The 27972-nt window shown below is 39.4% G+C and overlaps 1 protein-coding gene across 1 annotated transcript in view; it reads right to left on the bottom strand.

Moving 5' to 3' along the window:
* DPY19L1 (dpy-19 like C-mannosyltransferase 1) overlaps window positions 1-24532 on the bottom strand; it is a 39697-nt gene extending 15165 nt beyond the window's left edge. Inside the window, exons 1-13 of the mRNA XM_083577908.1 lie at window positions 24084-24532; window positions 22300-22368; window positions 20975-20999; window positions 20045-20132; window positions 17593-17730; window positions 16296-16416; window positions 14689-14782; window positions 11592-11649; window positions 5116-5207; window positions 3858-3957; window positions 2737-2814; window positions 1109-1195; window positions 2-67 (exon numbers count right to left, since the gene is read on the bottom strand). Coding sequence (XP_083434034.1) covers window positions 2-67; window positions 1109-1195; window positions 2737-2814; window positions 3858-3957; window positions 5116-5207; window positions 11592-11649; window positions 14689-14782; window positions 16296-16416; window positions 17593-17730; window positions 20045-20132; window positions 20975-20999; window positions 22300-22368; window positions 24084-24462 — 1395 coding nt within the window. The 5' untranslated portion in view covers window positions 24463-24532. The remainder of the gene's footprint in view (window position 1; window positions 68-1108; window positions 1196-2736; window positions 2815-3857; window positions 3958-5115; window positions 5208-11591; window positions 11650-14688; window positions 14783-16295; window positions 16417-17592; window positions 17731-20044; window positions 20133-20974; window positions 21000-22299; window positions 22369-24083) is intronic.
* Between the last annotated feature and the right edge of the window lie 3440 nt (window positions 24533-27972).

Raw genomic sequence — 27972 nt, 5'->3', positions numbered from 1 at the left:
CCCATACGCTGATACCTCTTCTACTACACATTTTCAGGATGTATTTAGGACCCAGTTCAAGAATACCCTGAAAATAATTAAATTAGTTAATTAAACAGCAATGTTTATATAGCACTCCTCTCAAATGGAGTCCAGAAGGATGAAACAATAAATAAGTCAAAATGAAGTTAGAAAATGCTCAAAACCAGCATTGTAAAAGTATTAATACCAGACACTGAAATTATTGGTTTTATTGCATTACACTTCCACAGAACACTGAGACCCATTGTTACTGCTTTTTAAACATATACTGTACTGTCTGTTATGCAGGATTCTATTGTACAATGGCACAAACTATTTGGACATCACATAATCAGACTTAGGCAGACCCACGGACGTCCAGTTTTGCAATATGTTAACCCAATAACCACATGACAGCATGGAAACAAGTAGTGAGCTATGAATACGTAACTTCTCCAAGCACATACATAGCCAATCATCCAAAAAGACAAACCAGGAATGTCAAAGGACCACCCTACAGTGTCATTCTGCTATCTTTTTGAAGCTGTACTACATGCATACTTCTTTTGATTTAGTTCACTATTTTTGGCTTTCATAAATAATGAAAAGTTATATAATCACACTAATTATCTTATCACCAAATAAAGGGAATGTTACTTCTTCCTGCAAACCTATGGTGCTCAGACGTTGCCTGTATTCAGATTAAGTTGCTTTCAGAGCATGAGACTTGCCTCTTGTTTATTAAGCTGATCCAGAAGATGGAATTCTGATGCATATTATAGTGCTCTTGAAAACCTGAGTTCTTCCCCATTCACTGTAATGTCAAGGCACACAAATCCATTGTGACAACAGCATTTGTTCCCAAACCGCAGTGAGTAGGAACAGTCACAAGGGGCTCTATGTATTCACTGCAAAATGTTTCATCCTTTTGGATAAAGCTTATTTCTGAAATGGTAAAATCTCCTGTCTCCAAGTAAATAACCAGTATCTCCACCCCACCCAACGTCCCAGCCTATATGAAGCGTTTTGTTCAGGTAATCTTGTAAATTATTGCAGTAACTCAGTATAGTACGACAAAGGATTCTTGAGTATTCCTTAACTAACTTACCCAACTAATTACCAAAAAGGCAGCATAATATGATGTCAGCAACATAGAGTTTCCAAACATAAGGACAAAACATACTCCAAGTGATGCCTAAAGGGATATAAACATTTGAACATATTTTAATGCAATCTTTAAGCTAATAATGGATGTGACAGATGCAGTGTCTATGAAAACACTAAGTTTTAATAAATCTTAAGACACAAAAGGTGCTATCTTGAAACAGCTTTATTTCATTTGTAAATATTTCTTATCAGAATAACGCAGCTTCCTAAAACAATTTTTACAAGAATCTCTCAGAATATGCAAAATATGACAATATATTGCTCTTATGTACTACCCACAGCACCATACTTATTTTTAATACTAAACTAACGTCAGAAAATAAATAAAAAGAATCTAGTGTTAAGCTGTTACATGCTGCAGATACGCAATATAAGTCTATAAATATCTACTCAGACGTCTCATTCAGTTTAAAGGGACTTAAGCTGAAATAAGCAAAAAAGTAAATACACACTTTCATTTTTTGTCTACAACCCCCCCCCTTATGAAAAACTTACAAATATAAACTTTTATATTTCTTTTTTGATAAAGAATTCGGCCTCTTTTTGTATCATGACATTCGGAATTATTATTTTCCAGAAAATTTGTAGATAGCCTTGCTTGCCCATTGGGGGTGGAAATGGAAGTAATACATGTATTCAGGCCAACTAAATTGCCACAATATAGCACAAGTTCTCTTGAACTCATTAGGCTGGATAGCAAGCAAAATTACCGCCACCATCAGGGGAAGAAAAGGCTGAGCATGATGGGAATGCCCCAAATCTATTCACACAGGGAGGCTACTCTTCAGTGCAGTAATCTTGGGGCAGGGCTAGAGCAGTCATGTGATGTTGGGGACAGGCCCCCAGTCCTTGCTGAACCTGAAAGTGCTCCCCTCTCCCCATGCTAAAAAAAATGACGATGCCTAAAGTCTGCAATTTAAAATATCTTTATACAAGTGTGCAGGAAGGTATTACACAGACCTGGCTGAATACCCAGTATGAAGTGTCCTAGGGAACTCAACATGTCTGTTCATTAATGTGTGACATTTGTTTGTCCTTATAAAAGTGTTACCCTTAGGGCTGTAACTCTTGAATTTTTCAGAAAGCTACAATGTATTTGGAAAATTCACATCATTTTTCATTTTCTGTCTTCCTTACCCTTCACAGTGGAAAGTCGTCTCTTGACAATGAATCTTAGCACATATTCTGTATATTTGGTGGGATATAGGAGTGATCATCAAGCTTGCACACTCTTTGTTTTAACTGAATTTATATACCGCTCTATACCTGGGAGTCTCAGGGCAGTTCACTCTCCCATCAAAGCACACAGAACCTTTAACACAAACTAGGACCTGCACATGTAAATGTCTAATTGGATGGAGGATAGTTCACCTGAGTGGAATAGGGGAGTGAGAACTTAAAATCATATGCAGAACCATTTACTGAATAAGCCTCCAAGTAATTTAGTTTCTTTCTTCAGTTGCTTTCTTATTTTAAAAACCAACTCTGTGTCCACTATAATCATGATTCAGAAGTAGGTAACTTTAGAAAATTGATTCTACCCCTAAATAATTTAAGACTAAGTATTACCATATGTGCATAAAGTATCTTCTGTAGTTTGGATGAATCAATCAATCCTAAAATATAAATTCCAAAAACTGATGCCACCTGCAATTGAAAAGAGTAAAGTAATTGAAAAAAAGTTCTGTTGAGATCATTATTAAGTAAATTAGCTAGGTTCCAAACTACCATGCAATTCCTTCCGGGAGACATGGGGGTGGGCTGGGGTGGGGACTATTTCTTATGTGAGCCTAAACAGTAGTTTGGATCCTGGCAGTTGCATCACAAGTAATCTGAAGAGATCAGCCACTTCTATGAAAAATTGGAAAGTGAGGCACTGCAAAATGTCTTTTCCAAAGACAATGTGTTTGCATCATTGTAACAATCAAACACAAGAATCACCATTCAACATCACAGGATTGATTAAAGTTATTTCACCCATGGCAACTAGCTCTGAGGGTGAATTTGACACACTTTCAATAATGGCTACTGAAGCCACTGCATCAAACTCAGGAAAGAAGCAAAGGCTGTGTTTGCCCATAATGTTAAGTCATGATTTGTTCAATAAACCACACGTTGTCTCAAAGACAAGCAAACCATGACTTGTTTCTCCAAAGCTTGGTTTATGTTTCTCCCATCTACTCCTCACTCCTTGGCCTGAGTTTCCTGCCAGGCAGAGATAGGAGCAAAGGTTTCTGTAGGGAAAGCGTCAATGAAAGCTTACTAGCTACTCATGCCTCTAGGTTGGTGAGTATCTGGGGAAGGTCTGACCAAATATTAAGAATGGATGTTGTGTGCAGATAGAATGCTAACTCAATACAAAGCACACTTTGGCTCAACAAACCATGGCTTAGGGTTATGAGTAAATCAGACCATAGAATTATTGTAATGCATTCCTTGAACACATGCCCACCATGCAATACAAATTACACCATGAGCTTATTTGTACAAACATACACATACTGTATTGCATATACCCTCCCACCATCACAAAGGAACCAGCTATGAAGAGAGCTAGTGAAAAAGTGCAGCAGCAGCAGCAGTCAGGTCCTCAAATGAGCCTGCACCTCCCACAAACATATGTGTGAACTGCACTATAAAATAGAAATGGATAATTATAATTCAGATCCCTTTTACTGAAATTATCTTACCTGTGTTAGAAGAACAAACTGAGCAAACTGCCACGGAAGCATGAAAAAAACATTAGAAACAGATAGTGCAATCAGGCTTCTTCTATTAACATTCTGAGTCCTTGGGGAAAAAATAAAAGAGTAGTAAGTTCAGTATTAGGATTGTTCATTAATGTGAAGATCAATAGAGAATTAGCTATTTCAAATTGCTTTGTATTTTCACTTACAGTAGTCACAGCTAAAAATGTATAATTTTAAAAACTTTGAATAAGCCTCAGTGATATGAATTCTCACACTCATAATAAATGAACTGTAAAGTAGACATTTACACACACAAAGGATATGCAAATCAAAATGTATGTACCTACGATATTTCTCATCACCATTGTAAAACTATTGTATCAACACAGGGGAGGAAAACCCTCAGTAACATTTTCATCTAATGTCAGACAATATGTCTTAAGCTCTCACACAACCTCAACCAGCTACCCCTTTTACCAGAGGCAGAAAGCAACTTCTGACCAAGCCACTTACTGGATTTAGGTGTATCCAGGATCACCCTGAACCCACTATTCATCCCTAGATTGAAAGAGGAGAAAAGACAGCAGTTTCAGGAAGATCCTGTGTACACATAAACCTGGTATTCAGCCATGTCAGACAGTACCTTTCATTTTCCCCAGTAAAGGTTGATGTCTATGGATATGTAGCAAGAGAAAAATGCCTTTGCTACATTGCCACATATGGAGAAAGAAGAACCCACAATTATAAAAACCTCTGACTGAGGGGAAACTGCCATCCAACCATAAGCCCCAAGAGTGATAGCGGACTGGGAGGCAATTGTGTTCCCCACAACCACCAGGTTCCCATGACCACAAACCTTTCTCTAATCAAGCCAATGGAGCAGTAGTAACAGCACTGATTTGTATAAAGAAAGGAAAGTTAACCATGAAAAAGAACCACCATGGTGGGATGGGTATTCACTTGCAGCAACCATGTTTCTGGGGCTGCAATATTACTTCCAAGACAAAGACACAGCTAAAAACAGTTGTAGTGAGGATGAGTGTTTCCTCGGTGTATTTTCAGCTCCCTGCTTTTGTACCACTGCCATTCACTGGTCCAGTTTTAAGAAAGCGGTGCTGAAAACTTTCAATAATGAACATTCCAAACGTAATAGGAATATCATGCTCTCCACAAGATACAAGTATATAAATCAATACCTTGTTTGGGATTTTGTTTTAATTCTTCATATTTAAGGAGAAAGGAGAAAAATGGAAACTACCTGAGAATGTAGGTTAGTAACAGCATCTGAACCACAAGGAACGGATATGAAAAGCTTTCACGAAGAGGGGGAGTCCACATCACACGAGTACTCTGGAAGTAAAAACTAGGTTAATTCACTGTGTGTTCCAATACTTGTTTTCCACTTCAAAGCAATGTGTTTGCAACTGAAGCTTATATATAGCAAAACTGAAATTGTGGACACTTCCACTAGCAATTAATATCTAAAACAATGTTGCAGTAAAGACTGTAAGAGCAAAACAATGTATGCTTGAAGAATAAAAAGGTAACAAAATTTTGGAATGCTGCTGAAAAACAACTGATTTTGTTTTAACAAAATTTTATCATCTACTCTGGTAACTTCAGTTGAGAAATGCACTGGTGCAAAGTAGTAAAAGCAAAATAAATGGCAAAAATCTCTTACACGTTCATTATTTTACAGATTAAATGATGCAGCTAATCTTCTTTCTGGCATTTTTAGTTCCAGGTGGTATAAAAACATTAGGTGGCATTCAGTGAAAGTCCTACTCAGAGTATGCCTATTAAAAGTAATTAATATGACTAATTTAGTGTCACTAACTGAGGGCTCTTGGAGAAGAGATGGATATAAATTCAATAAATTAATTTTTGTGGGTCTACTCATGAGTAAAACACTTGTTGAATACAACCCATTAGTCCTATAACAGACCAATTGATTTCATCAATACATTTTTATTCAAATTTTTGTAAATAAACAGATTCTTATAAATGTAAGGTACACAAATAAACATGCTAATAAATCTTACAATATATGTACATATCTTTCATTTACATAGTTTATTATATCCCTTCCCTAAACAAACAAACAAAAAACCTTTGGACTCCCCTCTACCCTTTTGGTAAGTATCAAATAAGAATTCTATAATCATGTACTTTGTTTTTAAACTTATATATTAGCTGCTGTTAGCGTTACTCCATCCCCGCTAATATCATCTACAAATTATTTCCAATATATTTCCAATATTTATTCCAGTTTTTATGAAATTCCTGTTCATCTTGATCTCGTATTCTTGCTGTTATCCTGGCAAGCTCTGCATAATTTACCATTTTAAGCTGCCATTCATTTATATTAGGTATAACTTCCGTTTTCCAGTTTTGAGCCAACATAATTCTTGCGGCTGTAGTGGCATAGAGAAATATTATCTTATCTTCTTTTTTGATTTCTTTACCCAGAATTCCTAACAAGAAGGCTTCGGGTCTTTTGGGAAATGTATATTTAAGAATTTTTTTAAGCTCATTATATATTAGTTCCCAAAAACCTTTCACTTTATTGCATGACCACCATAGATGATAGAGATCGCCCTCCGCCTCACCACATTTCCAACAACTTTTGTTCTTTAATCTATACATTTTGGCCAATTTCACCGGTGTATGGTACCACCTATATATCATTTTCCATACGTTTTCCCTCAGTGCCGTACACGCTGTAAACTTTATATTTTTATTCCATAATTCCAGCCATCTTTCAAATTCAATATTATACCCGAAATCTATCGCCCATTTGGTCATTGCCTCCTTCACCTCCTCGTCTTTTGTATACCACTCGAGTAGTATATCATATATTTTAGACAGTATTTTACTCTTGCCTTCAACAACCTCCACATTAAACTTAGATTTTTTATCCTCAAAACCTGCCTTCTTTTTGTCTTCTTTTAGCAAATCATTCACCTGGTGGTATTGCAACCAACCAGTAAGTGAGTCTTTTATTTCTTCATATGGTCTAAGTTTAATACCTTGTTCTGTTTTACTTATGAGATCTTCATAGGTAACATTTTTCTCTTCCATATTAGATTTCTTGATAGTTAACACCTCTGTTGGTGAGATCCACCAGGGGGTCTTCCTTTCCAATAAGTTTTTATTTCTCTCCCATACCTGAAATATTGGTCCCCTGAAGATGTGATTTAGAAAGCCCTTGTGCACCTTCACCTTTTCGTACCATAGGTACGAGTGCCACCCGTACCTATTATCAAAGCCCTCCAGATCCAATATATCTCTATTTTCCAGTCTAATCCAATCTCTTAACCATAGTAGACATGCCGCTTCATAATATATGCTCAAATCCGGTAGAGCAAAGCCCCCTCTTTCCTTTCTATCAACCAATATTTTCATTTTTATTCGTGGTCTTTTTCCCTGCCAAACATACTTCCCCAGGGCTCTCTGCCATTCTTTACATTGTCTTAAACCTTTGAGTACGGGTATGGTTTGAAATAAAAACAGCATTCTGGGGAGAACATTCATTTTCACCACTGCTATCCTCCCCAAGAAGGATAGCCTCATTCTCCCCCAGATTTCAAGATCTTTCTTAATATTCCTCCAAGTGACCTCATAATTGTCTTTATAGAGATTAATGTTCTTTACCGTAATCCACACTCCAAGGTATTTCACTTTCTTAGCTGTCATAAGTCCCGTCCTTTGCTCTAAATCTAACATTTCTTCCTTTGTCAAATTTTTAACCAACATTTTAGTTTTGTTCTTATTGATCTTAAGTCCTGACACTGCACCAAACTCTTCAAATTTTTTTAAAGCTTCTTTTACACTGTGTTTTGGGTCTTCCAGTGTTAATACAATATCATCGGCAAAAGCTTTTATTTTGTGTTCCTTCTTTCCTACTCTGACTCCTTTAATCTCTGTTGTTTCCCTTAATCTCTTATTGAATATTTCCAATACTATTATAAATAATAAAGGAGACAGAGGACAACCTTGCCTAGTCCCTTTAAATATATCAAAAGATTCTGACATAGTATTATTTATTATGAGTTTTGCCTTTTGTTCATAATAGATTGCTTCGATACCTTTTCTAAATTTTTCTCCCATCCCCATCATTTCCAAGCTTTTCCTCATGAACCCCCATGAAACATTATCAAATGCCTTTTCGGCATCTATAAATCCCAGGGCGGCCTGCTTATCTATTCTCATATCCAGATATTCAATAATATTTATCACATTTCTTACATTGTCCCTCAATTGTCTCCCTGGAAGGAAGCCCGTTTGATCTTTATGAATTCTATTATTTAATACCTTTTTTAATCTTTCTGCCATTACGTCTGCGAACAACTTATAATCGTTGTTTAGTAACGAAATTGGTCTATAATTCTTCAGCTCCAACATATCGACCTCTTTTTTAGGAATTAAAGTAATATATGCTTCCTTCCAGGTGTTCGGGATCCTCCCCTCTTTTAAGATACCATTCATCACTTCGCATAGAATTGGGGATATTTGATCGCTTAATGTCTTATAATACTTAGCCGATAAGCCATCCGGCCCCGGCGCTTTTCCAATTTTCATCCTTTTTATAGCCCTTTTTATCTCTTCTTGTGTAATAGTCTGGTCTAGTAACTCTTTTTCTTCTTTTAAAATCTGTGGCATCTGATATTCTTGCATAAAGCAGTCTATTTCATGATCTGTTTCTTTGCCTCTTTTGTATAGTTCTTTGTAGTACTTCTGGAAAGTCCTTTTTATTTCTTTTGGTTCTTCTACAATCCTTTCTCCATCCTTTATCTTACTAATCATGTTTTGTTTCCTTCTTTCTCTTATTTGCCATGCCAAGTATTTCCCTATCCTATTGGCTGATTCGAAATTTTTCTGTTTCATCATTTTTATTTTCCATTCAATTTCCTGATTAATTATTACTGAAAATTTGGCTTGTAATATCTTTATGTTTTGTTTTACGTTCTCATCACCGGGATTTATAGTTAATTTTCTTTCATTTTCCATAATCTGAGTTAGAATTTGCTCTTTCTTTTTCTCTTTTTTTTTTTTAATTGACTGTTTTTCTGGATCAGGAAGCCTCTCATGACTGCCTTTCCTGCATCCCACACTACCTCTAGAGCTGTTTCCCCATTTAAATTCCATTTGAAGTACTCTTCAATTGTTTCCTTAGCTTTAGTTACTATTCTTTGATCGTTGAATAAAAATTCATTCATTCTCCATCTACCTATTCTAGTATCTTTGCCTTTTATCTCCATAGATACCGGATTGTGATCAGAAATAGTTTGTGCTAGAATTTCGCATTTGCTTAAATTCTGCGTCAATTCCTTCGATATCCAAATACTATCTATTTTCCCCCAGCCTACTCTTGAGTATGGGCTACTTGGATATTACACTCCATATTTCACTCAATCACTGCCATGTTGGCTTAGTAACACTCCTAGTCAAACTAGTTAAGTAATACAATTTATATACAGCTAAATATTAAAAGAATCAGATGCGAAAGATACAAAATTGAAATATCTGGAAACAAAACAAAAAACGTAGGACCAGTCATAGGAATTATTAGTTTATATTAGATTTTAAAGTGGCTACATGCATATAGTAACATTGCTTCAAGAGGTTACGGCTCTTTTCTTTGTCAAGTAACACAGGTGTCATGGGGGAAATTTTAGTAAAATAATTTCTAATCTTCCTGGAAAGATTAATACTTGAAGAGAAGGGGGGAGGAAATATCTTCTGGAACAATTAGCTCTTTAATGACAAAGCTTTATTTATTTCCTTAATAAATATATTGTGCAAAGAAGTTTAACGGTTATGCTGTTTTAATGGGCTTGCTTATTTCACTTTTTAATTATGAATATTTTAATGTTTTGATGAAACAGTTTTACTATGTGTTTTAATTATGGGTAGTTATATTTTTATCATCTCCTTTATACTTTCTGTTAGCTTTTACTTGTTTTACCTTGGTTTTTCTTCTGGAAATGAAAGGTGGATTATAAAGTATTTTAATAACAACTTCGTTCAAGTGCTATCATTCAAACAGATATGAAGGCTGGAAGCAACACAATCTTTGCTTGGGCTATTTCCTGCTAATTTAAGTAGTGGCTTAGTATTATGTGTAAACCAGACCTATGCTTTAACAGTTATCGCCACATTTCCATAATTAAGAACCAATGCACACAAAAAAGCTTTCTCATTCGTTTATTACAGTGACAAATAAATTAGCAGCTATGGTTTAACTCTCCAGTAAGCAACATATTGGCCACATTTGCGTGTTATGCTAAATCAGAGCTCAGTGCAAAGTTCGTAAGCAAGAACTAGGTACAGCAATAATAATACTAATACTAATACTAATTTATTTATACCCTGCCCATCTGGCTGGGTTTCCCCAGCCACTCTGGGCAGCTTCCAACAAAATATTAAAAGCCTTAGGCTCACATGCACCTCCCCTTCTCTCACAAAGTGGCAGGAGTTCAAAAGCTTCTGGCAGGGGTACAGTCTCTGCAGGTCTCTGGGTGCCTAGGCATCCACAAATTTTTCAGTGAGGGGATCGGGGCTCCTCAATATTCCGCAGCCAGCCCAACACAGCCTGTTGCAGCGCTGCTGGAAGGAGCCCTGGTCTACCTTCCGAAAGGCTCAGCATGGCCTGCTATGGCTCCGACAGGCTCTGTTGGGCCCTCCCATTGCAGCAGTGGGCCTTTTGGGGGACATGTTGGGGCTTCTCCCAGCGTGTGACATCACATGCACACTCCAGGCACCCACAATGTGGGGTGGAATCCAGGGCATGCCTAGCTTCTGGAGTGACACAATGTGTTAACAGCGAATATAGTTAATTTCAAGAATGTCAGTGGTAGGCTATCAAGCTGGCAGAAGGAAAGGTTTCTGAACTGGTAGCTTACACCATGAAGGAGGAAAAGGAATGAAAGGCAAGCACACAAATCCAAGGTTTGCTGCATTGTTCTAAACCATGGTTTAGTGTGACATATGAATGCAGCAATTAAGATTTATGATATTTTAATCACATAGAGTTACATCAGTACCCAATCTGTCCCACACAATGAATCAAATATAGTCACAGATTCTAGACACATTTACTTGTGAGTAAGCTCCGCCAGTTCTACTGAACTGTCAAGTAAACATGCATAGCATCATGAAGCACATTACAGGAGTTTTTGATTTGCAAAGGTAAAGGTAAAGGGACCCCTGACCGTTAAATCCAGTCACGGACACCTCTGGGGTTGCAGCGCTCATCTCGCTTTACTGGCCAAGGGAGCAGGCGTTTGTCCGCAGACAGCTTCCGAGTCATGTGGCCAGCATGACTAAGCCGCTTCTGGCGAACCAGAGCAGCACACGGAAACACCATTTACCTTCCCGCCGGAATGGTACCTATTTATCTACTTGCACTTGGACGTGCTTTCAAACTGCTAGGTTGGCAAGAGCAGGGACCGAACACCGGGACCACACCCCGTTGCAGGGATTCGAACCACCAACCTTCTGATTGGCAAGCCCTAGGCTCTGTGGTTTAGATCACAGCACCACCCACATCCCATTTCATTTGCAAGCAAGCAGTGTAAATAAAGGAATACTGACCAACAACCTAGGACACTTTCAACCTTCCAAATTATTTTGTGTTTTAAACCAAAAGTTCATAAACTTTAAGGGATATGAACATTATCAAATTATCTGACCTTGTATTAAACAAAAGATTTTAAATTCTGAGTAACCTACCTCCCCATGGTTGAAAAAGTAGCATGCCACTGTAAGTAGTCCTCCAAACCTATTGCCACTGTAGTACAGAGGAAAGAAAAGGAAAATAACAAATTTTGGAGTCTTTAGAAGGAGCAACTCAACATCTTTCACTACAAAATTAAAATATTGTTTACTGTATGAACTTAACAGAAGTTTACATCCAAATATCAGATAAGCAAAAAGAATTACTTCTTAGCAAGAGTGCTCAAACTCTACTCTACATGTGAAAGATCAGGAATGATCCTGAAGTTTGTGTAGTTGCTTTCCCAGGTTTAGAAAGTAAGGACTGTAACCTTTCAGGCTACAGTAGCTGTTTCACAAACTTGGTCTTGATATTTACATCTGAACCAGGAGCAACTGTCTCATACAGAGCTAGAGAGGATGAGAATAAATACTGCCTATTATGTTAATATGGATTCTGCTTTCTGCCTTTGAGAATGCTTTAAACCAAGCATTCCATTCTACAAGATGCAGAAAGGAATTCAAAACATTAAGAATTTGACTACAACCTAACCATTATGTAGCTGTTAAACATTCATCTACTCTCCTTAAGAGGATGCTAACTGTTGTAGTTACATAGTAGTAAGACAGCTCTTTTGAGCTTTTTCTTTTTTTAAAAAAAAAAAAGATTAGAAAAGACTTGGGACATGGTAAGCGCAATGCAGAGAAAGTTGACTGGTAATTTGAAACTACAATAGCTTCAAAATTAATTTCTAAAATATCCATCTAATTGCTTCTCAAACACTGCCATCTAGGGGATTAATGGAACCATGATTTAAAAGTAGTTCTAAAATATGTGTCTCAGTATTAAAACTGCTAATAATTTTGAATTACAGTGCATATGTTATGTTTGCTGTTCAGTCAGCAGTGGTATCTGTGGTGTTTTTTGTTTGTTTGTTTTTGAAATCTTCTATATGTGATCCCAGCCAACTGAATGTCACATATTTTATGTACAGAATGGTGACGCAACACACTTGGATCACTTTGCAATGATGTGTAAATAATTAAAAACTCAAGTAAGGGCAATGATTCCAGCCCTCTCTGTAGCAGCAAATACTTCTGCCCTTATTTGCACAAGCACACACAAAAATTGCCAGAAGGGGCTTTTCTGTCACAGTCCACAAAAGCTTTAGTGTGAAACTTCCCCTTCTCCATTTTGGCTTAGCTTTATTTTGCGTATACTAGAGAGCAAATATGGAGCAGCTCATCTCTGTAAACTATTATGTTACCAGTGTCAACAAAGCACACAAAGATCCATAGAGGGCACAATTTACTCCTGATTTCACAGACTTTCCATTCTCTCAGAAAAACAAACAAAAAACCTTAAAGCTGCTTACATTTTTAAACGAGTGACCAAAAAAGAGTAAAAAAAGCACACAAGTGAAACTATCAACATAATATACTGCTACAGATTATTGCAGAGAAACGCACTGCCACCCATAGAGCTTTTTCCTTCTGGCAGCAGCTTTTCATGTTTCACGGTAGGAAGAATATTGGGGCCTGCTGCCAGAATTGGTGGAAATGAAAAGCCTGCACATGCATGCAAAAAAAGCACTTTGGTTCCTGACCCACATCTGCTACTGTTATTCCCCATGGCCACTGGTTTCCACTGCAACTGACTTTTATGAGAAAAGCTGCTATTCAACTGAAATTTTGAAATTTAAGCTACACTTTAAAAATTCTATCAGTGATTATTCATATTTCGAAACTATTTAACCACTTCAGCTACTCAAGCTTTCACATATGCCTGAAGCATCCAGTCAATTGCAATCAATTACACAAATACAAGCAAAGGGAATTGTTTAAACTACAAATTGCTAGAAGCTAAATGTAGCTTTAGACATATACCCAGGAAATGGAAGGTGCTACTTTTTATGCACCCCTACTCTGGGAAGACGCTCATTTCTGTTACATGCCTATTGACATTTGTTCTGATTCAGCAATAAACAACGGGTTTTCCCAAGGAAAGTGGTGGGACAAAAGAAAAATCTCTTGGACCCATGCCTAGAAATCAAAGAACAGAAATGAGCCCATAGTTACTGTGATATCCAACTCTGAATTGATTCATTGAAATCAATGGAAAAGTGCATTTATTTCAATGGATCTGAGTATGATTTAGATGCTTATATGCTTGTATGATATTACTCTAGCTTTATTCCAGTGAAATAGAGAAGTGACTTCGAAATCCTAGCATAAATGTTTAGCTGAAAAATTAAGTACAGTACTAGCTTCCCTTAAATTCAACCAAGAACTGATATTCTGTTAGTAAAAGTCCAAATTTACAAAGTAAAAAGGAAAGGAAAGAACTCAACTTTTGGTGACATGACAGCATCCTGACTCACGATTCAGAAGCAACAGTCTCTGAAGGCTATGTTCTAAGATTGTATCACCATTGTGATCCCAAGCATACCCTTGGCATGTATAAGTGTTGCTTCTGACATAGCTTTTCAATGTAACATAAATAAGCACATTTATATATTGTGACCAGCTTTTGGAATTTTGCCAATGTTAATAAACTGGCACACTTCCTACAAAGGATTGAAGCTATTCAAAATCAATACTTCAGAACTATACTTAAGGTGCCGAATGGTACTCCGGTAACCTTGTGCCTTCACATTAACACAACTTTGGACCACATCCAGCAGTATATGTATGTTAACTTGAGTTCAGATATAATTAAGTTTGCAGGGCAGGGTCAAACAGCCTAAATTAAGAATGTGATACAGACTGAACTACATTTAGAGGCAGAATAAATATTCCCTAACACTATGAAATCTGTTCTTGTTCTATTATCCTGCCACATTTCCTTTGGTATATTTTTCAAACAGGAAGCTACAAAAATTTAGTTCAGATTTCAAGAAAGTAAATTTTTTGTTTCAGTCTCATAAAAAGGGAGATTTAAAAGAAAGGGGGAATTGCTAGGAGATAAGATTAGAACAAACATCTTAAAGCTCAATTACATCATTTGGCTCTTAGTGTGCAGGACTCCACATAAAATGCAGTGTGCTGTATATTTAAAAATACAAAAATCGATAGTAACTTTCAATGTATCAGCTTTTCTTCTTGTGCACCTTACCTTAGGTATGTGCCATATAGGAAGAATATTGACACCATTAATCCATTCAGAAGAAATATCATAGCCACATAAAAAGAAGCAGGATCTCCCAACCCTACAGAACAAACAAGTATTATTAAAACTATATAAAGCAACAGTAAAGACAAGCTACAAGGAAAAAAGCATTTCAGAAAGCCAAATCTGTTCTCCCCTCAGAAAAAGATGATCTTTGTGATGGCAGTTGGAAGAAGGAGGGATCACTTCAGCTGGAACATCAGAAGCTCTATTATGAACATCTTCTGCAGTATGGAAGCATAGAGGAGCAAAGAGCAAAAAATATTTAGATAATTCACTGTCACATCAGCTAATAAGAATAAATTATGAACTGACTTTAATTTTTCCCTGTTTTTGTCTATTTTTGGTCTTAAATTAACAAGTCTTCAACATGCTGATAAAGAATATTTATGTATTTATAAAAACGTTTATATATGACTAATTCATTTGAAAAAATAAAAGCAGTTTACAACTATACATAAAACCATAAAATAAAAACTATGCACAAAGTTAAAATCAGACATCAATTAACTGTTGTGGAAAGATATATTCCTAATTGCCTGCACAGACCTGGCAGAATAGAAAAGTCAGCAGGCATTTAAAAGTTGAAACAAAAGATGTCTGCTGTCATAAATTAAGCCCAGGAACTGAGACAATTTTCTCCACTGTCATTAGTTGCAAAAGATATTTGTCAATATGCATGTATCTATAACTTTTTATGACCGCAGTTGTAAAACAATACAAGGACAACAAAAAGGATGCAACCGTGTAACAGTTAGGCATGATGCACACCTAATTTGTGAAAACAAATCCATAAGACTGTACATTTTGTTATTTCCATCTAGGAGATTGCAAATTTCCAGCCTGATATAAAAAGAAAACAGACTGAGATTCAGGAGCATTATTGCAAGGAATCAAATGTATGAGTGTTGTGGCTGCTAATTGGAAGTATCCAATCACAGCAAATGCAGTACTTCCTGCCATCTTAACAGCAGTTAAGACGGAGTAAGGAGCAGGAGAAAGGTCCATGAATTTACAGAAATATAGCAACCAGCTACTAATCTTTCTCCTACCCTCCTAGCTATCCTAACTTTCAGTCTGTTGCTGAGATACTGGTGCCATCCTTATTATTTTGAGATGAATGTTTATGCTTCATCAGTCATACTGATGACCGGTGTGAATTTGCCCACATACTCCCTGTTTCTTGGTGATATAGAGAACAGCCAAGACACAATGTGTGGTTAAGGTTGAAGGTTTCCAAAGTGATAGAAAAACTAAAGATGGCGTTTTCATCTAACAAGTTTACAAAACCTGAAAAAGCACACATGCCCTTCAGTATCTTTAAAAAGCCACTTGAAGATTTTTTGTAACATAGTAAATTATTTATTGCAATTTATTTTTGTAATTTAGTAAATTATTTATTGCAAGCTAAAATCTTTCATCAGTCCACAGATGTAGCAAACACCTCAGTTTTTCTTCGCCTGCACAAAGGAAGCTTTGTAAACCTTCCTCTGGTGTTTCATATGCCGTCATGCAAAACATCCAATAATGAACAAAGACCAAGCAACACTTGCCTTCACAGCTCTCAACAGGACTGAGGTCTTCTCCTCTATTCACTGTCCAACATTTCTTTGTCGGAATACCCATCACATTCATCGTTTCTGTGTATAATCGGTACCAAAAGCCTACAACAACCTGTGCAGAAAATTGGATTTAGAATTTCAAAAGCATTTTTTGACTCAGATTATCCTGATGATTAAAAGAAGCTTATCTGTTGCTATTCAGCAATATCTGTCTAGTTTAAGATGTTTTTTCTTCCAGGATACTACATTTGACCTCTTACAACATTGTTTATGAGATGGAAGCTCAAACTACAGAGCCAATAATCTTGTACCACAAAGCATACTCATACAGCCTTCTCCAGGTTTTATGTTAAGGGTGGAACCAGCTGTTGCACTGGATATGCATCTGGCACTAAAATAACCACAGTGTATTTATCTCCCTCCTACAACTGGCAAGGAGTTTTGTAGAGTTTTATCTACGCCTTGACATCAAAACGTGAGTTCCACTGGCTGTCCATTTGTTTCTGAGCCCATGCAAGGTACTAATTGTGACCAGTGCTCAAGGGATGGTCATCCATGCTAGTGCCTTCTCAGTGGTGGTGACCTCATTTTGGCACTCTGTGCCTCTGGAGTTGTATCATGTGTCATCAATTTTTCAGTTGCATCCTATTACAGTATTAAAGATGGACCTCTCTCTTCACTCAGGTATTCAGGCTCTCTTGATCAATGCATCTATATACTCAAATATTTTGACCTGTGGCACTGTCTACAGAGCAGGTACAGAACCTATGGGCTTCCAGATGTTGCTGGACTCCAACTCCCATTAGCCCTAGCCAGCAGGGTCAATGGTCAGGGGATGATGGAAATTCCCCAACAAGTCCAACAAGATATGTTACATGACTACAATTGGCTATAACACTCAGTAATTGAACAGCAGCATTCTTACAAAAAGCATTTTTAAAAGTGTAAAAACTAGAACACAGCAACCTAAAACACACCAATAATATACATAAAAAGGCACATCCAACTCAACCTCATTCCAGTAAAAGATAAACAGGAAATTAAGATCTAAAAGCCTGGGAGACCAACGTTTTTGCCTGGCACATAAAAACAAATGGTGATGGCGCCATGCGTGTCTCACTTGGGAGAGTGTTCCATAAATGGGGAGCCACCACTGAGGAGGCCTGTTGCTGTCTTGCCTTTTAAGTAGAGATGTTTAATTCTACACAAGAAGTATCATTTATTTCAACAGGAATTATGCATACAACCTCGTAATGGAATTAAAGCCAAAATGTAAGAAGTGCCTTACCTCTGGATAGACATTAAATCGTTTCAATGTGTTGATTACAAGAGGATACTCAGTTAGCTTGTCGTTCATAATCGTCCAGACTCCATTCAAAAAGGATGGTGCCTCAGTGATGGTCTTGAAATACGAATAATAGAGACCCTAAAGAGAATATATATGTTAAGATGAAATTAATTAGCAGGAACCTTCACATTGTATTCTTCTCTTACAGCAACAGAGGTAAATAAATTACAGCTATTAATTTAAGTACCAATGAATCTACTTAACCTTTTTAAAACCACACCTATACTACTGTAACTGAGCAAAAACACAACACCCCAGTCAAAGCTTTCCCATTCTATGGTTTGGAAAGCAAAATTTCCTAACTGGCTTGTGGCACTCTTGCACTATACTGGATTGCAATTAGTCTATTCAAAATACAATGGTATCTCTGGATGCGAATGGGATCTGTTCCAGAGCCCCGTTCACATCATGAGCAGAATGCAACCTGTATCTGTGTGTGTCGCGATTCGCCGCTTCTGCGCATGACGTCATTCTGAGCGTCTGCGCATGCGCGAGCGGCGAAACCCGGAAGTAACCCATTCCATTACTTCCGGGTCGCCACGGGACGCAACCTGAAAAGACGTAAACTGAACCGAACGTAACAAGAGGTATAACTGTAGTCCAAATCACTGCAGACCATCAATGAACAATTAAATGCAATGAACTGATTTTATACATATATTGGTCATATAACGTTTCATTGACAGAAAACATAGTTGTTACACGCAGTACTAATTCAGTTAACTGTGGTTTTAATTACAAGTAAGCAACATCAGTTGCAAAATTCTCCAACACTAGAAAGGCTGCATTCGGAAGTCATAATAAACTATGGTTGGTTGCTATTTCTCCTTTACATCAGCAGGTGTGGCAGTGGGTTGGGCTAGACAGGTGTCTGTCCTCAATGATGGACTGGATGAGATCCAATAAACTGAAGCTCAGTCCAGGGAAGACTGAGGTACTGTTAGTGAGTGCTTCCTTTAACTGAATACGTGGGGTTCAACCTATTCTAGCTATACTCTGTGTAAAGGAGCAGGTGTACAGTTTGGGGATATTTCTAGCGTTACTTGAGGCACAAGCGGCTTCAGTGTACTGGAGCACCTTCCATCAGCTTCAGCTGGTGGCGCAATAGCAACCCTATCTAGACAGAGATAGCCTAGTGTTTTTTTGTCTATGCTTTGATAACCTCTAGGTCAGCTTAGTGCAATGCATTATATGTGGGGCTGCTTTTGAAGACAATTCAAAAACTGCACCTGGTGCAGAATTCAGTGGCCACATTTGCTGACTGGAAGCAGGAGGTTTGAGCATATAATGCCAAACCTGGCCCAACTACATTGGCTGCCAATTAGTTTCTGGACTCAATTCAAAATACTGGTTTTGACCTATAAAGCCATATGACTCAAGACCCCGATAGCTTAGGGATCACATCTCCCCACATGAACCTTGAAGGAGATGTGGAGAGTGACAACATGAGATCAAGTCTTCCCAGCGGCAATTCCCCAACTGTGCAATTCTCTCCCCAGAGAGATGTGCCTAGTTATCAACACTAGCATCCTTTAGGCATCAGAAGAACATGTTCCTATCTACCCAGTCTCTGACATTAATCTTTAGATGGGTGGGGTAGGATGTGCCCTTCTTATATTCTTAAAGGATGGGCACTGCTTGTTAGTACAAAAGTGATATTTCGTACTGTATGTTTTCTTAAAAACCTGTAAGATGCTTTAAGACTATTTTTGCAGTTAGTGACAAACAAACAAACAAATAAGGTTCATTGAAACACAGCAGCTTCAAAAATGCAGTTTGAAGTTAACTTATTTCAATATTCATAGCTAAAAACTGCAATTCAAAGTTGGCTTATTTAAAAAAACCCATAGATAGAATTTACTGAAGTTTGTTGGGACAGTGAAGTGAAAAGCTGCAGTTAAAAACACAGAAGGGGAAGCTTCCAATCTTCTCACAGACATGCTGGAGAACAGGGTGGGAGTAGGGAGTGAATGAACCTAAAGGGAGGCTACACTCATTGCTGCCACAGTTTGGTGTGATGTTCAAACTCAGCCAAAAATAATTTGTAAGCAATGTTTGCTTTCAAAAAGTAGAAGACCAGAAATGTTGAATAAACACGACTAAATATAAATTTAATCATTCTAGGTAATTTGAGAGAATGAAAGAACAAAAATTAAAATCTTATTTTATTAATAGGTTATCATACCAATATTTGCAATACCCATTTGATTCAGAAATCCACTTTCATGGCTGTTTCATTTTTTAAAAATAAATCACAGGCAAGAATGTATACTATTTTAAACTACTATTACAGAACTGGTAAGCATCCATGGCTGGCTGAAAAACACTAAAAACACATTTTGGGTAACGGCTTTAAAAATAGCAGTGTCGCTTAAAGTACAGACGCTCTAACCATTTCAGTTCGAAAAGCCATTTCCCTTTCCAGGGTTGAAAGATGAGAAAAGTGACGGTCATTTTCAAAGAGAGCTGTTATATGGCACCTAAAGAAACAAAAAACAACAAAACTCAGAAATAAATCTGCAGCTTAAAGGAACTAGTATAAAATTACAGCAGCCTTGTAAATAAGATCACAAAAATAAATGGTGTACTTTTTTTTTGTTAGCCTACACAGAGAGGATAGCAGATGAGGAACAGGGCAATACAACTGTCATCCCCCAGCCCACTCTGTTTCTATGCAGGATGCAGAGGAGCAGACTTCCCTAAGCAGAACCACATGGTTCCTTAAACCAGGATGACAGTTGTCAAAACGGGGCCAGATGGCTCAAAAGTCGTATTTTACGATACAGCTTTTTAGTTCCTGAAATTTATTCTGATTGTGCAGATAAAATATCACAGATTGAATTCTACAGAGTGTGAATTGCTAGTGTGTGAAGGCAAACAAGACCCAAGGATCCCCAGGCATGTACTTCCAGATGATGGAAACATCAGGTGCCATCCTGGTGCCCAGATATCAGCCCATAAGTGGCCAGTAGCCAGGTGCAAAATGCGCCTGGCGAATTTCAAACTCTGGATCCACCCCATGGCAGTTCATCAGGAAAGGGTCTAGCTTTCTGGACCTGGGAAATAAACCATCCCCCAAAGAGAAAAATATAGCAGGGGAAGGTGCGTGCATGAAGATGTGTGGGTAAACAAAAAAGGTTGGGTAAAAAAGAACGAGAGATTGAAGCTCTGATTGCTTGTCCGTATAAAAGGAGAGAGACAGGAAAACTCAAATATAGGAACCATTGCCTAAGGCATTAATAATATAACAAGATCACAATTTTAGGTGGACCTTGATGAGACACACATGCCTGCTGAGACCTTGTAACAGAGATAAACTTACCAGTGAAGAATTCCAGCAATGGCGGCTGTTTAAAACAAATCACAAAAAAGGTAAGTTACTTCAACCTCCTGTTTAAAAAATCTTTAAAAAGTTACACCTAGTTCTCAGGGACAGCAATAGGGACCCAGAATATTACTCTTTCTTATTTTTAATGTATTTTAGATATATCTGTATAACTGAACTGTACAACTGAACTGTATAACTGAACCAGACAGAGGGCCTTCTCGGTAGTGGTGCCCACCCTGTGGAACACCCTCCCTTCAGATGTGAAGGAAATAAGTAGCTATCCTATCTTCAAAAGACATCTGAAGGTTCAGGGAAGCTTTTAACATTTAACGCTGTATTGTTTTTAATACTTGATTGGGAGCCGCCCAGAGTGGCTGGGGAAACTCAGCCAGATGGGCGGGGTATAAATAAATTATTATTATTATTATTATTATTATTATTATTATTATTATTATTATTAATGAGAGCATGACCCAGACCAACAAAGACTGAAGTCAAACTATTTAAATACTGGCTCCTCAGAAGGTAGAATCATGATACTATGTCCAGAGAGCAATTTCATTACACTAGAAGCACAAAGATATGCACACTTAAACTATCAGTGTAACCTCTGCTACGTAGTATGAACAAATCAGAAAACAGTAGAGATTGAATCACCAGTACATGAAGTCTATGGTGAATTGTGCACATGCATCTTACTTTCAAATTAGGGCCCTTGTCATCAGAATTGTGAAAACCTCACGTATTTGGTCACTAGATGTCTGAAAATGTGAAATCAACTCTAAGAATGAAGTTAAATGAACTTAAGCTGCATCTACAGTACTCAGTGACAATATCACACTTAATGCACCAAAGTAATCTACTAATATTGGCCTCTATCCAATTGTGTCCCTCCACTGACAGAACCCTCCTCAATCCAGCGAAGTTTCCATTATCAAAAGGTAGGTTTGTGTGCAGTTTTCAGTGACCCTCACTTCCTTATGCTACCTCCTGTACTCTCCCAAGATCTACTCCAGAGGGTTGGGGACCCTTTAGAAAAGCATGCTAGGTGACTGTAGAAAAAAATCATTTTCTCTACACTAGCTCACAACAACCTCTACTGGATCAAAGGGCCTGCCAACACCAGAGGCACACAACTGGATGCAACCCTCTGTCCTTATTAGAATCAAAAGCATATCAACAGCTGAGACTTAGCTTGCAATCCTGTATATACTTACCTAGAAGTAACTCCAACTGAACTCAGTAAGAGTTACTTCTGAGTAGAAATGGAGGACTGCATTGTTAAAAAACTACAATTTTAAACATATATTTCTTCCTACCCATTATAAGGGTAATCCATATCTTGCTATCTGCTCTTGCGATGAAGATTCCTGTTTCATTCAGATAAGCTGTGTTAAAAAACAAAATAATTTCATTAGACTTTCTAATTGCACAGTTATTTCTTTAAAAGTTGTATTTCAACTTACAGCAGTTCACAAATTTGCTCTGGGCAAAAAGAGATGACTTTTACAAAGTTCTTTCATGTGCACTTTTTTGCATTTTTTTTTATTTGAATCTAGGGCTTTACACCACTACCACCAACAATAGCAAGTATCAATACTGAGTTACAGCATGTATAGTCCAAACGAACCTGAATAACATTTTATTTAGTTTCTGCATGATTATTAATACTTGGACTAAATGCAGATCTAAGTTCCCAATTCAAACAAATGGCGATCATTACTTTAAATTCATGCTACTGGTTAAATTAAAAGCCTTAAAAGTTCTCTAGGTAATAAGCTTATTGCACGTGAAGACCAATCCTATGCATGTTTCCTCCTAAGCAAATCCCAGTGAGGTTAGCGGGGTATACTCCTTAGAAAACAGATGGGATTGCAGTCTTATGCCCTGTATTATAAAGCATGTTGCCTGAGGAAAGGACAAGTATGCACAGTCCTTAAACAATACTGTAGTAATCCAGCAAAAGATACTATGTTACCTAAGGAAATAAAAATCAAGTTCTGCACTGTTAAGGAAAGCTGACAAACCCCGCCATATTTTTCTTACGTCACAATTTAGGAGACAGCTTGATAGAACACAATCTACAGAGAAAAAGGTACGGCTCTTTATGATTTCAGCACTTTTAAAAATCACAGGAACATGGAAAACAAAAGCCCCCCCCCCCCCAATAACCCTCACAACCCTTTGCTTAAGCTCTATAAATGTAAACCCAACACCACTGAAATGGATCACAAGGATTTTCATTAGGTTGCCAACCTTCCAAGTATCAGAGAAGCAAACTGAAGAAATGAAAGAGCCATAGAGGTTTTATTGGGTGTCTTGATTTAAAGGAACAATTTATCGTCCCAGCGAAAGGGTGATTTAGAGAGCAACATCCCTAGTTGAAGTCCGGGTGATGGTCTCTGCCTTCTCACTCATAAATTCTCGGTCCCATCAGTATCTAAGCCCTTCCCATTTTCACCCCTTCCAAGAATAGAGCAGCAGGTTGCATCCTTTCCATTCCCATTCAAGCCCTACCCGCGAAATATATATAGATATATATATATTTAAAAAATAACCCGCTCTTTCATCAACCTGCAACAAGGTGGCTCACAGCACGCAAAATGCAATAAAGACCAATCTACAATTAAAAACATCCAAAAGGACAAGTGAAGTGACTTCTCATCCGAAGGGGGCAAACCCGTTTCCCGTTGCACGAATGTGTCCCCATCTCTCGCCTGTCCATCCATCTATTTCTAACTATCCTGACGACTCGCTGACTTCCTTTCTGCCAACCTGATTTCTGAAATTTCCCCCCAAAAAATGCCGCATTTTGTTACACGTTTGGATACCTCCCTTCAACGTCATTATTTTTTTAAAAAAGTTTTTTTTAATGTATTTTTTTAAAGGGGGGCGGAAAGCAAATATTGCAAGCGAAACACCCCCCAATCCCCGAAAGAAGAACTCCCGTTAAATCCGAGGAAGGGTTCGCGTTCACACGGAAGCGAATTCCGCCTCCGCCACATCACTTCTCGGGGGGAGAAGCCCCGTTGTGGGCTCGCTTACTCCCGAGTAAGCCCGCCGGGAAGGGCCGGGCCCCGCTCCCCCCGCCGCCTCCTCTCACCGCGCAGCCAGTCCTGGCACTCGCGGAGCCCCCGGGCCAGGCGCTCGCGCTGCTCCTCCGGGCGGGGGCCGCCGTTCTTGGCCGCCGCCCTCCTGCCGGCGCCCCCCCGCTTCATGGCGCTCGAGGCCCCGCCGGGGAGCTGCCTGCCCAGAGGCTGCTGGAGGCCGCGGGCGGCGGCGGCGCCGGCCGGTCCCTTCTCGGCGTGGGCTCGGCTGGGGCTGCGCTGGGGCTCGCCGGCTCCGCTCAGGCCCCGCTGCTGCTGCTGCTGCTGCCGCCGCCCGCCTTCCTGAGGTAACGGCGGAGGGGGGGAAGGCGGAGGGGAAGCGCCGCCTGAGGGGGGCGGCGCCTTCTTGGCCAAGCCTCGCCTCGGCCGGCCCATTCCCGGAGCGGGGCGGGACGAGGCCCGAGCGGGGGAAGAGGCTCCCTCGCAGCGCACGCGCGCGCGCGCTCCCGCGGCGAGGTAACGGCCGAGAGAAAGAGCCTCTCGCGCGCCCGGGCAACTGTCGGTCCGCAGCGCGCGCGCGCCCCCGGCCCCGCCCCCTTCCCTCTCGCCGCGTGGAATTCCAGAGTTCGAAAGGGGCTCCTGGGGGTCATCTAGTCCAACTTGCAGTGGCGTAGCGTGGGGGGTGCAGGGGGGGCCGGCTGCACCGGGCGCAACATCTGGGGGTTAGGGTTAGGGGGCGCAAATCCACGGGTTAGGGGGCGCAAATCCACGGGTTAGGGGGCGCAAATCCACGGGTTAGGGGGCGCAAATCCACGGGTTAGGGGGCGCAAATCCACGGGTTAGGGGGCACAAATTACTTGCCTTGCCCCGGGTGCTGACAACCCACGCTACGCCACTGAGTCCAACCCCCTATCTCCCCCCTCCCACGTGGCATCCTAAAGGCAGGAAGGGAATAGGCCTCCTCTCTCCGATGTCCCATCTCCCCAGCAGCTGGGATGCGATCACTTTGGCGATCAATTGTAGCTGAGTAAGATTGGCTTCCACGAACATGGTTTTAACAATGAGTCCGTAAGTGACTGCGGAGGCCAATTCTGGATCCACACGTCCTTCCACAGTGGGGACATGGGTTTCCGGGTGGGAGTTGATCACTGTGGATTTGCCAAGCGTGCCTTCCTCTTAGCACTTTTCTCCCTTGCATCCTGAGTTCGAGTGTCTTCAAAGCCCATGACACCTTTTTGGTAATGGCTGTTCTCCAACTGGAGCGCTCGCAGGCCAGTGTTTCCCAGTTGTCAGTGTTTATACTACATTTTTTTTTTAGATTTGCCTTGAGACAGTCTTTAAACCTCTTTTGTTGACCACCAGCATTACGCTTTCCATTTTAAAGTTTGGAATAGAGTAGTTGCTTTGGAAGACGATCACCAGGCATCCAAATAGCATGACCAGTCCAACGAAGTTGATGTTGAAGAATCATTGCCTTGACACTGGTTATCAATGCTTCTTCCAGTACACTAGCATTAGTTCGCCTGTCTTCCCAAGTGATGTGTAAGATTTTTCGGAGATCTATCAACCATACCGTATGCTTGTGAAACAGGGCCACTTATAAATGCCACCTCCAACTCCTCGAAAGATTCCATCAGCGGTGTCTCCGAAAAATCTTACACATCACTTGGGAAGACAGGCAAACTAATGCTAGTGTACTGGAAGAAGCAAATAGCTCTGTAAACAAGCATTTTGGTTTCTCCGCGAATGTCCCGGTCCTCAAACACTTCAACTGGGAGAAAGCTAGACTCCATCTCCCCAGCAGCTGGGATGCAGGAATAGACAGCCCCTGCATGAAGAGGCTCCGCAGCTCAGGATATGACAGGCCAGCTCCATTGCTGATAATAATAATCAGGCCTCCTCTCCTGACAACTGTCATCTGGGAGCAGCCATTCTGTCCATGCCAGGGCTCATTGTCCCTGCTTTGCTGGAGGCCCAGCTCCACGAGGCACTTCCTGCCTCTGAACAGTGTCCATATAGGAACAACTGTCTAGAAAATTGGTGCCTGCGTTTTGAGTTTTATTTTCCTTGGCCTTCCTTCTCCTTTTCCCCTTGTGTGCGATCTATTTATTTGAATGTAAGCCTGCAGGTAGCCTTGCTTTGAATTCCTGTAAGCTGCTTTCGGCAGGGTACAAATGCTCAGGCCTAGTTCTCACCTGTCTCACAGATAACAGATTCAGCAATCTGCCTTCCTTATGCCTTTTATGGAGGTTTTTTGCACTAAATAATCTTGCCAAAGAAGTAAAGTTGCTGTGCGGACAGAGTCTTTCTAACTCCCAGCAATTTGAGGGAGGGGGTGGCACCCATTTTCTTTCTGGCACAGAGCCACTTCCTTTGTTACCTTAATGACCCATACTTAGATGGTCATTACCTTACCAGGAAGCTAGCCTGGCTGTTCCAGGAATTGAATCCATGATGGATTCAGAAATTAAAAGGAGCTCTGATATACAGCCTACCACTACCACCACCCTGTACAAACTCATAAGAGTATTCTGGATTCTCCCAGTTGCTGCCCACACGTCTTTGTGATTAACTGATTTTTATCTCCAGCTTTCTCCATTTCAGATTCCTTCCACTTTTGCTGCTGCTCCTTCGGATGCCTTGTCCATCCTGTCCTGATATTTGTTTGGTCAAATTTTCAAAAAATTAAATAAATATTTCCTGCCAATCTGTTTTAAATTTACAAAGAAGGAGTGCACAGTCCTAATCTCCTAACAGTTCTTGCATCACTGATCTGCATTATATGTTCTTGAGTATGTACTCTTCCTTAAGAGCGTTCGGAACCTTCCTAGATCAAAATCTTCCTTGTCGTATTACAAGAACTTGCTAGCAAGGATTAAGTGATCCATCCAAAACTGGTGAACTGTAGTGTTCTGGTCAGGTGAACCGTAGTGTACCTTCTGCCTATCAATGCCATAATCAATAAACTGTTCATACAAATGAGCAGCTTGTACTTTTCAATATATATATATATAATTTTAAATGTGCCACTTCACTAGCTAGCTTCTGAACCACAGAAACAGCATCCCATTAGCTCTTGCTTTCTGTGTACTGTTACACTCTCAGTCACGTCCGCCCACATTCTAGAAGCTTTATCCAGCTTTCTCAATCCTCCGGCGAAGAATGCTACAAATAAAGCACAATGTCTTTGAAACGAGAACTGTCTTGCCAATTCATTATTTAGAAAGTCTGAAGCGGGGCTTGCTGACTTTTGAGGCTGCTTTTTCAAACAAGAGTCAATCCTTTGCTGGTCTAGTCTCCCAAATAGCTCCACCAAAGTCAATAGATAAACACTGATTTATGCCAGCTAAGCATCTAACCCTGGATTTAACAGTATCTGGGTTTTGTGATAAAGGATTTCTTTGCAGATGGATTTTACTGAGACATAAGTCTACTCTTTTTAATCCCACTGCTGCAAATATTCACATATTGAGAGCTCTTTGTACTGCCTGCTGTAAAGCAGAAAGATTTAAGGACATGTTCGTGGGGAGCAGTAACGCTGCAGTAATTTATATTCCTCAGAACCCATACCCAGAGTTCATACACAAAACCACACTTTGTACTCTCTTATTAATTGATCTGGAATAACTACTACCCGCCTGGTTTTGTATGCACAATTGCTCATGCTAATTGAAATCCTCTTTCCATTTGTAACTATGCGTTAAAAATGTGGGAGAAATTGCACTGGGATCTTGATTGTGACTAAAACAGGGTGGTCAAAAGGGTCAAGTCACATTAAGCGATCAAGAATATTCAGACATATGAGTAAGTTCCTAATCAGCAGCATTCCTGTTTTTATACTGAATATTCAAAGCTGATTAATGGACAGATCCATAACACGAAGCCTCTACGCTTATAAACGATCCCATTTTAATTACTTTTTTTTAAAAAGAAGAAGACGATTGA

The sequence above is a fragment of the Podarcis filfolensis genome (assembly GCF_964270895.1).
Source record: "Podarcis filfolensis genome assembly, chromosome: 12".
Taxonomy (NCBI): Eukaryota; Metazoa; Chordata; class Lepidosauria; order Squamata; family Lacertidae; genus Podarcis; species Podarcis filfolensis.
Note: the sequence above shows the minus strand (reverse complement) of the source record. Positions and strands in the feature narration are given on the sequence as shown.